General features: G+C 41.7%; 1 protein-coding gene across 3 annotated transcripts in view; it reads left to right on the top strand.

Moving 5' to 3' along the window:
- LOC5568338 overlaps nt 1-4,193 on the top strand; it is a 338,997-nt gene extending 334,804 nt beyond the window's left edge. For all 3 annotated transcript variants that reach the window (XM_021855055.1, XM_021855048.1, XM_001657942.2), the window contains 2 exons: nt 934-1,073; nt 1,180-4,193. In XM_021855055.1, the coding sequence (XP_021710747.1) occupies nt 934-1,073; nt 1,180-3,368 (2,329 nt within the window). In that variant the 3' untranslated portion in view covers nt 3,369-4,193. The remainder of the gene's footprint in view (nt 1-933; nt 1,074-1,179) is intronic.
- The last annotated feature ends 7,946 nt before the right edge of the window (nt 4,194-12,139 follow it).

Here is a 12,139-nt window from a genome sequence, read left to right as displayed (position 1 = left end):
ATTTTATTGGACGTTTGTTTCCATATTCCAACATTGAATATTCTATGTTATTCAGAATCATTTTCAAAATTTTATTTTGAATCCTTTACAGGGCTTTCTTCCTGGTATTACACCAGCTAGTCCATATTGATACAGCATAAAACTTGGCCGGGCTTTGTGTGAATTTGTGTGAAGATCAACAGCTTGTTTTAAGACAAAGTTTTGACTGTCCGTTGATAAATGAATACGGACATTTTTTGTATTTGTTACATTTGAATGCCCTCAATGTGATTTTCGAATGTTATTTTTTTATCTAGCATGAGTCCGAGATACTTAACTACATCTGACAAATTTATTGGAACTCCTCTCATCGTGACAATATGTTCACTTGAAGGTTTCAAACAAAGAGCTTTTTGTTTATGTGGGAATTATATTAGTTGAGTTTTGGAAGCATTAGGAGAAATCTTCCATTTTTGCAATTCTGAAGAAAAAATATTAATTTTTTTTTTTTGTAATCTACTACAGATGACATGCAGGCTTCGTCCTTTGACGGAGAGGCCTGTGTCATCTGCAAACAAAGATTTTTGACATCTCTGAGGTAGCTCAGGTAAGTCAGATGTGAAAATATTGTATAATATTGCTCCCAAAATGCTGCCTTGAGGAACAGCAGCACCAACAGGAAGTCTTTCTTTCTTGGAGGTCTGATAATTAACCTGAAGCGTACGATTTGGCAGATAATTTCAAATTAGACTAACAATGTGTGTTGGATAACATTTTTATTTTTATTTTAAGATCAAACGCAGTGCATACTTTACTTATTCTAGGTGGATGCGAATATTGTTCCTTCATGTTTTGGACACAAAACAAAGTAATCAAATCATTGCCACAAACGCTTTCCACCGGATCTTCAAAACGACAAACACCCCACTAATACATTCCAAATCCCCTCAACAGATTCGAGATACACAATTTACAATTCAAATCCGACAGCATAACGAGACGACTGAGCATAGATGGGCCTCATCCGGGCAATTGGTTTGCGGTGGCATTCATCAGCTGGACCGATCCAAACAACGAGCGCATCGAACAACAAGGTGAGTGGATCAAAAATATATCTATGGGGGGAGGTTTCATGTCCACCGCTTTTGAGTTTATCAAATAAGAAACAATCTAATGTTTTTGATTTCCTTCTATTCATAGGGCTCGCTCCGTCCTGCGAGACGCTTCTCATGTCGGAAATGGCAGTGGCACGTATCACGCCGGTAATCCTTAATGCCCGCACCTCACATCGAGATACGCTGAGCGTCAATCAAACCGAGCCCAAAAGTTACAAATTTTTCGTCCCGAGTGATATTTCGATGGTCACGTGGCGGCTACAAATCAAACGTCCATGTAACGACTGCAGCGATGTGAGCTTCGCCGTGCAAGCGCACGCTTTACCAACGCACAAAGATTACCTGCAGAATGCTATAATTTGCCCAAATCAGACGGGAGACATCAGCATTGACTTCTATCCGCAGGAAAGTGCATGGCACTACGTAGATGTAGACTTCTTGAACGAATCGGACGGAGGGCACTCGAATCGGTCGACCGCCGAAACGAAGGACCTCGAACTGGAGTATGTCATAGAAATGGAATTTGAGTCGTCTATCGTGGAATCATCGGAAGAAGAACATAAGGAATCAGCTGAAGAGAGTGGACAGCAGACCGCGGAGAAGGTGTTACAGCGTAGAGGCTTTGAACATTATGCACTACTGCGACAAACATATCGCGAGTTCTTTATGTTTGACTACGACCTCTTACCGGATATAAATGGAACCGTACCACTGACGTTGAACCTGAGTGCAGGGACACCGGCTTTGATGAAATTCGACGTGAACGATGTCTACGATATTGGTGGTACGTTGAGCTTTGCGGTGGCTATGCGTCAAGACATGAAAAGCATTCTGATTGACGCTCACCAAGCGAATAGTAACGACCACGTCGGAGTAGTCGCTGAGAAATTGATTGATATTCAAGAGAACTTTGTGGAAGAAACGACAACGACAACCAGCACAACGGCAGCGCCAACTAACGCAGCACAGGAAACCAACCGAAGTAATCAGACCGTAATCGTTTGCATGAGAATTGGTGAACCAGGGATTCCAACGTGGCCGGACAAATGTATCTATGGAAGGCATATTTTCCCAGCAGCGATTACAATCAACAATACAGACTCTGATACCAGCACTGGCTTGGTCCACATCCCGTTTCCAGAACCTGGAAAGTGGTATGTGACACTGGGAATCTTTTGCCATGGAGCAGAAACAGCAGCCAGGATAACAGTCATCGACAGTGTGAAAGAGTTTATCAAGAAATATCGCGAAATATTGTTAGACATGAAGCAGCCATGTTCTTGCGCGGAATTCGCAAACTACTATAGAGAATGTCTGGGAAACGACAGTTGTTTGGCAAAAATGAATGAAACAGAAACATTGAAGATCAAAGAGTGTATTATGGATGCGAAGTGTACCGATGTGTCTGACGAAATGGCCAAGAAATTCGAAGTTCATCACAAGTTTGCTACTGAACAAAGTGTCGCTGCTGACGCTAGTTGTAATGGAAGCGTAGTGTTTACAATTTCCTCTAGTCCTTGTGTGGCGGGTCGATGTGGGCGGTTCGGCCGATGTTACCACTACATGTCTGGTGGTTTCGTATTCTCGACATGCTTGTGCTTACGCAATTATCGTGGCTGGGATTGTACCGAAGACTCTCAAGTTCCGTCCAGTACATCGATTCTTCTTGCCTCGCTAATGTTAACCCTTTCAAATTTACTGTTTTTGCCTAGCATTTTCTTTGCGGTTAAACGAGGCTACTATACAGAATCGATCATCTATTTCTTTGCAATGTTCTTTTCGACATTTTACCATGCCTGTGATTCGGGCGAAGAAGAATTCAGCTTCTGCCTTGTCAAGATCGGCGTACTACAGTTCTGTGATTTCTACTGTGGCTTGTTGGCAATTTGGGTTACCCTGATTGCCATGTCAAACATTCGACATCAGTTTGTTTCACTGTTACACATGCTGGGAGCAATTCTTCTTGCCTTTGGAACTGAGCTAAACAAACAGTCGCTTTGGGTGTTTCTTGCTCCAGCGTTAACGGGAATCTGCCTAATCTCCGTAAGTTGGGGTCTTCGTTGCCGTAAAACGAAGAAATGTTTCCCTTCGCGAGGCTACTTAGCAGTGTATTTGCCAATCGGCAGTGTGCTAGTAATGGTCGGCCTCGTCTGCTATGCCTTTTTACAAACCAAACAAAACTATCATATTGTCCACTCGATCTGGCATATGGTGATGGCTTTGAGCATCCTCTGCCTACTCCCCAGTAGGAAAACCTTTCAACCAAAATGCTAGCATACGGTGATGATCTACCTTTTAAACTCTTCCTCGCAATCGTCCAACTCGATGTCCACGGCAACTACTTCGGGAACTAGCCCGAATGGAAGCGCCACCACTACAACAGTGGCATCACCATCGGCGGCCATTGCGGGAGAGGAAATCTCCACCATCACCGGTCCACGTGGAGATATCAATCCTATTAATTGCACACTACAGCGCAACAGTTCCGTCGCGACAGCTATTACCGAAATCACTCCGTCGCCATCACTTGTAAATAATCTATCCGACGGCACAACCGGCAACAACAGCATGTCGTTGTCCTCTACGTATTCATCACTCGCTTCCGCCAGCACCACTGTCACCGTCGCCAGTGGCACGAGATAAGGTCCGGGGAAAGGCATTAATTAACACTCCGTACCACCCGCGCTCATATGGCGACGGCAACAGCAAAAACAAGCACCACTGTGTTTTAGGATTTAAGCATGACCCAAACTGATGTTAACTGTTTCTGTATAGCACCGAGAACGAAATTGAATGAACGCCACTTTCTCGTCAGGGAAAAAAGGCGGATATGACGCCGTGCACGAATTACGTAATGCTGCTGGGGAAGGGAAGGGATCAACCGTAGCTTTACGATCCGTACACAAATTTCAGAAGGTCCATACAAAAAAATACAAATGAGGGAGAGACAAACATGATAAGTTTCAGCGTTATGTAATTTGTGTACGGTGCCTATAGAGAGGGACGAGATCTCGCGTTTAGTATTATGGAGGTAGATACCAACCGCGATACAGAAATCGATCATTGCAGTTAGATACATCCATACGAAACTAAGCCGTTCTAGTGCTAGCAAATGCGATATAGTAAGGGATGAGCATGTGCGACCTCGTCGGTCAATTGGAGCAAATGGGGACGAGAGAAGCGTTTATCGGATATTGCACAGAAAACAAACTAACACGCGTCTAATCTTAATTGTTTTACATGTCATCACAGAACACAGAATGTCTTCGATAAATTTGCTTGGTGAGATATTCCTAATAGTAAAATATAAGAAAAATGGGTCGGTTGTATTTTTTGAACCGATACTAGAAATTATTCGAACATCAGAGTTCAATATTTTTGGCAAATCACCCTTTCGATTTGGAAGATGTTTTACCTTTATAACGTTTGGTCCCAAATATTCGAACATGACTCATATCCCGAACGCTCGACTTTTTATAGCGATTTTCCAAGAAAACCACTCAAATTTCTTTACAGGAGATCAATTCTTCTTATCAAATTTCTTATATTTAGTGGTAACGTTTCAGAAATTAGTATACTTGTTATGAACTTTTAACCTTTACAGTACTGGGTGCCGACATCAAAGTTTCAAAGTTTTGTAACCTTTTTTTATATTTATTGTAAATTGAAAGATTTGACAGAATGTATCACCTGTTTCCGTTTGGAGAAGACAGAAAAGGTTTCAAAATTTACCATTTGAAGCCCTATCGGAACTAGTCACCGATTATCCAAAAATGGTTAGAACCTGGGAGGGAGGCACACGAAATATGACACAAAGTTATTTCAAACTGCAAGAAAAATCCAGCTTGCCAACGACAATCAAGGCAACTTGATGAAAATCGCAAGTTTTCTTTTGTTGTGTACCTTCGATCGTTCTGGATAAAGATGGGAAAATGGCCAAAGTTTTGTATGCATTTAATTTTCGTTTTTATTGGAAAAAGTAAAATGATGCTTACTTTATATTCAATCAGAATAAAATGTGCTATCGTGACATTATTTTTGAATTAGCATGAATAGCTTTGAATTCGATTTTTTGTCACATTTCAAAAAATGCAAAAATGTGTTCTGATCAATTACGCGCACTTATCATGTTTGTCCATTGTTTAAGATCTGGGCTCACAGTGACAGTTCGTGACAGCAGAATCTCGGCTTAGCTTGACGTACATAAATTTCGTATCGGTTTCTCCCTCCCAGGTTAGAACCCCTTTATAATTCATGACATGATATTTATTCACTTCTGGATGAAAAATCACGAGCTTAAAAGTTGACGAAAGGTATTAGGCCAAATACCGATCGGCCGAAAGGGCATTAGGCCGAAAATGGCCGACAGATCTAATGAATCGTATCAAACAAGGGTAAGTCAGGACTCAGGCTAATTTACATTACCGTTCATCCGTAATGCTCATTTTTTTATATTTCTTAAAAATTCCATTTGACAATGCATATGTTGCAGGTTTCACATTTTTAAAACAAATACTGACACCCATTGTTCGTGTCTATATACTGTATTTGATTTACTGAAAGTTTGAAACATGTTTAAAAATGTTTTCAATGATTTTTTGATTAAGCTGATATGGGGGCATCATTGATCACTCATGAGAACAACGTTCGGTAATATTGAAAATACCATTGCTTTCTGAAATCATAGTCCCTGAAGCCGAATACGATGGCCAAACTCTTACAAGCCATTTACTTTTTGAGTTATTTCAAAACTAAAAACGCCTTGAATTGTGGATTGCGCCTAAAAGTAGGCAAATTCCTGAGGAAATTCTGCATTTTTTTTAGTAATTTGTGATTTATATTTAACTGAACATAATTATGAAAATTTTGACCATGGAACGGAAACGATCGGCGATGTCATGTTAAGTAACAAGCGCATTTCTCTTGCTCATATCGTTTGAAAAACACATGTGAGACATGATTATTTGAAGTTGAAAAATTTACGTATGAAAACAGATTAAATTTTTGCGAGAACCTCGATGTTTACTAGCTCATAAATAGAAGGAAGATAATCACCATTTATGCATTAAAAATATTTCATCGATAAACATTGATTCGAACTGTTTTCGAGGAGTGTCATTGCGATCAATTGTACCCCGCTGATCAATGTTACCCCGAATTAAAGTACCATGAAGCCGTCGAATGAAGTTTCAGGTCTAATGGATTGTTAGTTGTTAGATCAGGATAATTTGCATTACCTAGAAGCCCACGATATCCGCAGTAAAATATAACTAGAAATAACGTGCTTTGATTAAAAGAAGTAAAACAACTGATGAGTATGTTACTTACTTTACTTTTGCTGGCTCTACGTCCTTCAAGACATGATCTGCACCACAATGTTACGCCAACTAACTCGGTCCATGGCAGCTAACCTCCAGTTTCTCGATCCCCCTACACTTCCAAGATCCGGCTCCACTTGGTCAAACCACCTAGCTCGTTGCGCTCCCCTTCGTCTTGTACCGGCCGGATTTGAGTTGGACAGCATTTTTACGGTTGTTGTCCTGCATTCTCACAACGTGTCCCGCCAATCGCACCTTTCCAGCTTTGGCGACTTTCTGGATACTGGGTTCACCGTAGAGTTGCGCAAGCTCGTGGTTCATTCTTCTCCTCCATACGCCGGTTTCGCCGAAGATTGTCCTAAGCACACGTCGTTCAAACACTCCTAGCGCTTGTAGGTCCTCTTCGAGCATTATCCACGTCTCATGCCCGTAGAGGACTACCGGTCTTATCAGCGTCTTGTACATCGAACACTTAGTACGGAAGTGAAGTTTACCAGACCGAAAGGTCTGGTGGAGTCCGTAGTAAGCACGACTTCCGACAATGATACGTCTTCGAGTTTCTCTGCTGGAAATGTTATCAATGATCCGAGGTAGACAAATTCGTCCACCATCTCGAACTCATCCCCGTCGATCATCACGCGTCTGCCAATACGAGCTCTATCGCGCTCGGTTCCTTCAGCCAACAGTTATTTTGTCTTCGACGTATTTACCTTCAATCTAACCCGGTCTGCCTCCTGGACCGTTCTTCTGACAATGTCCACGTCGTCAGCAAAACAGATGAACTGGCTGGATTTATTGAAGATCGAGCCCCGCATGTTAAAGCCCGCCCGTTTCATAACACCTTCTAGCGCAATATTGAACAGGAGGCGGGAAAGACCATTACCTTGTCGAAGTCCTTTGCGTGTTTCAAACGGGTCTGATAATGCACCCGATATCTTCACACAGCACTGTACACTATCCATCGTTGCCTTGATCAGTCTACTCAGTTTCCCGGGAAAACCATTCTCGTCCATAATCTTCCATAGCTCTTCGCGATCGATGGTATCAGGCCACTTTGAAATCGATGAATAGGTGGTGCGTAGGGACTAGATATTCGCGACACTTTTGGAGGATCTGCCGCAACATAAAGATTTGGTCTGTCGTTGATCGTCCGTCCACAAAACCGGCTTGATAACTTCCCACAAATCTGCTTGCCAGTGGCGATAGACGGCGGAAGATGATCTGGGAAAGCAATTTATAGACTGCGTTAATAATGGTGATCGCTCTATAGTACTCACATTCTAACTTGTCACCCTTTTTGTATAGGGCCCTCCTTCCACTCCTCCGGTAGCTGTTCTGTATCCCAGATCCTGGCTATCAATCTGTGCAGACAAGTGACCAACCTGTCCGGGCCCATTTTGATAAATTCCGCTCCACTACCATCCTTTCCAGCGGCTTTGTTGTTCTTGAGCTGTTTGATAGCATCCTTAACGTCATCTATTGTGGGAATTGGCACGTCTCCCTCATTCGCCGTACTGATGAAGCCTGTCTTTGGTCTTCCTCCTCTGTGCCGTTTAGGTGTTCATCGCAGTGCTGCTTCCACCTTTCGATCACCTCACGTTCGTCCGTCAAGATACCTCTATTCTTATCCCGGTACATTTCGGCTCGCGGCACAAAGCCTTTGCAGGATGCATTGAGTTTCTTGTGTTCCTTGAGAACGATACAGCTGCTCCATCGCTTCGTACTCCAACTCTTCCAGGCAGCGCTTTTTATCCCGAAATAGATGAATTTGCTGCTTTCGCTTCTGTTTGTATTGTTCCACATTTTGACGGGTGCCTTGCTGCAGCATAATCGCCCGCGCTGCATTCTTCTCGTCCAAAACCGTCCGACACTCCTCGTCGAACCAACCCTTCCGTCGATTTCCTTCCACGAACCCAATGGCACCTTCCGCTGCGTTGTTAATGGCTGCTTTGACACTACTCCAGCAGTCCTCAAGAGCGGCTTTGGTGAGCTCTCCCTCTTCCGGCAACGCTGCTTCAAGGCTTTGTGCGTAATCAGTTGCGACTTCGAGTAGCTTAAGTCGTTCCAGATTGTACCGTGGCGGGCGTCGGAACCGAATATTGTTCACAACGGAAAGTCTTTGGCGCACTTTAACCGTCACAAGTTAGTGGACCGAATCGATGTTCGCGCCGCGATAGGTTCTGACGTCGATAATGTCCGAGAAGTGTCTACCATCAATCAAAACGTGATCGATTTGCGATTCAGTCTGTTGGGGTGATCTCCAGGTGTACCGATACGGGAGGCTGTGCTGGAAGTAGGTACTACGTATGGCCATGTTTTTGTAGGCGGCGAAATCAATCAGTCTCTCTCAGTAAAAGAATGCATCCGCAGACAAGTTTGAAGAGTATTTATAACTACTCAATGTTTTTACTGCTGCTTGACTGGCTGTAAAAATACAGATATTGCATGTTTATATTTTCTTCTCAAACAAAAAAAAAAAACAAACATGATTAGTCACAAAAGAGTAGACTCCCCCCTCAAATGCGACCTCATTTATGGACGGTCCCTGAACACTTCAACAGTTATTAAATGAGAGCTTTCTTTGGCATTGTTGCCATTTTGCGCATCCGTATATCGACTAGCAGGCACAATGGTACTATATCTATGGTCAGGAAAGTAAAGGAAATTTTCATTACGAAAAGGTTTTTGAACCGACCGAGAATTGAACCCAGACACCTCTGTGCCCGCGGCCCACTAGGTATAAGAAGGCCCCATTATGTCACCCTAAACTGGGATATTTTTGGCCGCCTGTCCCCACCCTTCCTTGAAACGTCTTTTGTAAAAGACTTCCGAAGATTGTTTAAGCTTGTCCGGCTCTGCCTGACCTCCAACACCCCTTCGAGCGTGGCATGATTTGCGTGTGACCCCTATGAAGTATTTAGACTTAGAAAAACAAGGTACGTGTGCCCGATACCGAATCGAATGATCATTACAAGAGATAAATATATTTCAATACTAGAGGGGGGGTCTTCTATATTAACACCCTCCCTCTCTTTGTACCCCTCCTTTCTAGCAACAAAACATATAATATCTCATGTAAAGCATTGTAGAGATATTTTTTTCGAATTTCAAATACTACACCAGCGCGATAAGAAATGGTCTACAAAATCGCACATAACTTTTGATCAAAAAAACATACACCTCTTTTTTATATTTTATGTATAACTAGCTCAGCTTTCCAATGATACAAAAATTTTCGGTGGCTGCAACCACCATGAAAATTCAGTTTTTCCTATAAAATCCAACATGGCGGCCAAATTCAATATGGCCGTCAAATATTTTTATTTTTCCAAATGAAGATCCTATGTTTTCTCTTTCCAAAATCATGTTATTGTGAAGGGGTTGTTGAATAAATTTTCGAGTTAAGCAGTTTGAGCGAGGCAAGAATTGTCAAAAATCGAGGGGTCCATCAATTTGACCAACCGAATGCAGTTTCTTTACTTACTCGGCAAGGTCTTTCGAATGAGCATAAATTAAAACATTTTGAAAGACCAAGTGAAAATAGTGGGCCGGTCTCAGCGAGAATTGCCCTATATTGTTAGATGGAAGGTATTCTAATAAGCACTCACCTCGCCTGTTGATGTTCGGTATGATGCGCATTGGCATCACAGCCAATGATGAAGGAATTGTTGTTTGTTCTGCAGTAATTAACAAGAGAATCGATCTCAGGAGGAGGCACCTCAGGAGTATCTCCCGGAAAATTAGCTGAAGCCACAACGACCACAGTTTTTCCTCTGGTATTGGATATACAATTGGGTCCTAAAATTTTTAATGAAATTTTGTTTTTATTTAATAACTCGAAAAAGCATGTTACTGTAACTACTTTAGCCATTTTTCCCGCTTAAAAAATGGCTATATCATGTTTAAACTTTAATTTAAAAATTTGGTCCATAAATGAACCTTGACACTTAAGATCATGTTTGACGTTCGCTTAGTCGACAAAAACACCACAGGGGTTTTAGTTCGACCACTGGGGTTGTTCCTATCTGACATTTCGTAAGGTACACGGAAAACAAAATACACCCAAAATTTGAGTTTAAGCCAAAGGATGTGACAAAATCTAAAAAAAATGTTTTTTGGGCTTAAACCAACGGAAAACATTGGAAAATTGAGTAAACATGTGTTTGTGGCCTAAACTTAAGCGTTTGGCACTAAAATTGGGACAGGGCTTTAGGACCCTATACTTCAATGTTGGATTATCCCGTCTATTTAGAAGACTGTTCAAAACAGCCGTCGGAAATCGAGGGGAATCTCAATGTATTCCATCCAGATGAAACAATGTTGGCAATGTTGTTGAAACACATAATTAGGATAACTATACATACCTTACGCGCAATAAACTATTGCCACTTATTGAATTGTTTCATTGAACCTGTATTTTGAGCATTAGAAACATTTATCACAAGTTGAATTTTGTTTAGTGAAACATACTTTGATAAACATTCCATCCAACCACCCCTCATTTTCCGAGCCGTGCAGCCGGTAGCCGAGTGTCAACAACAGCTGTTTTAGAAATCTGACTCGACGCCCACTCTGCTGTCCTTGTTGCTCTACTTGAAAGAGTAGGGGAGCTAGTTTGCGCGCGAAAATCTTCTCGCTCGTTGTTGCTGCCAAATCTGACAGCGACTGTTTCACCGTCCGTTTAGAACGACGACTGTTTCAAACGGTCGCGAACAGTTAGGAACTGAACGGTCAATATCTCAGGAGCCTGATCACTTAGAAAGATGGTGTCTTTGGCAGAGTTGTGCAGTAGCTCAAATACTTTCTTTGTTTAATCTTTGTAGTTCGAAATTTGGTAAAATAATGATAGTTTCTGAGCTTCCGAACAACTTTTCCGAAAGTGCCTGTCTAAAAAGCCAAGATCCTGGAGTATCCGTAAAACAAAAATTTCATGCTCATTAGCGCCGCCTGGTGGCAAAATAGCCTATTTCTTGGCTTAAATAATGAACTACTTTGCCGAAGACGCTATCTTTCTGGCTCCTGAGATATCTGCAAACAAAAGTTTCATGCTCATTAGTGCCGCCTAGTGGCAACATTTTGAATCAACTAGCTCGAACAATGATAGTCTTTAACATACTAAACCTCTTTGCCGAAGACGCCATCCTTCTAAATGGCCAGGATCCTGAAATATCTGCAAAACAGAAGTAAAAGTTCCATGCCCACTATTGCCACCTAGCGGTCAAATCCCGAATTGAATGAGGTACCATCAGATAGCGCTTCACCTCCAGAACAACTTTACTGAAGACCCCAAGTTTCTAAATTATCTGGATTTTAAGGTATGCTGATTTCGAACTGTGGTTTACTTGAACCGTATAAAGTGCGTTCATTATTATGCGACTTTCATGTACATTTGTTGATTTTACCGCATTATAAAAGGCCATACTGTAAATAAAAACTGTCGAGTATTGTTCTTATGAAGGTTCTTGAGGAATACATTTTGTTGTGGTGTCGATAGATATCTTTGTTGCAACAGCCAGAAGGTTAAGTAGGAATTCCTTTTAAGAGTACATTCTGTGACTTTCGCTTTATTCTACCGTGAAATTTTCCATAAGTATCTTCTGCAAATCCATCAGCATTTCAATTTTTTCACAATCCATTCAGAAACTGGTCCGACAATTTGTTTAAGACTTAATTCAGAAATTTCATAAATTTTTCTTAAGAAATTACTCATAAATTTATGCTATGGAT

The sequence above is a fragment of the Aedes aegypti genome, chromosome 1, assembly GCF_002204515.2.
Source record: "Aedes aegypti strain LVP_AGWG chromosome 1, AaegL5.0 Primary Assembly, whole genome shotgun sequence".
In the NCBI taxonomy this organism is placed as follows: domain Eukaryota; kingdom Metazoa; phylum Arthropoda; class Insecta; order Diptera; family Culicidae; genus Aedes; species Aedes aegypti.
The sequence above is the reverse complement of the archived record's forward strand: the minus strand, read 5'-3'. Positions and strand labels throughout refer to the sequence as shown.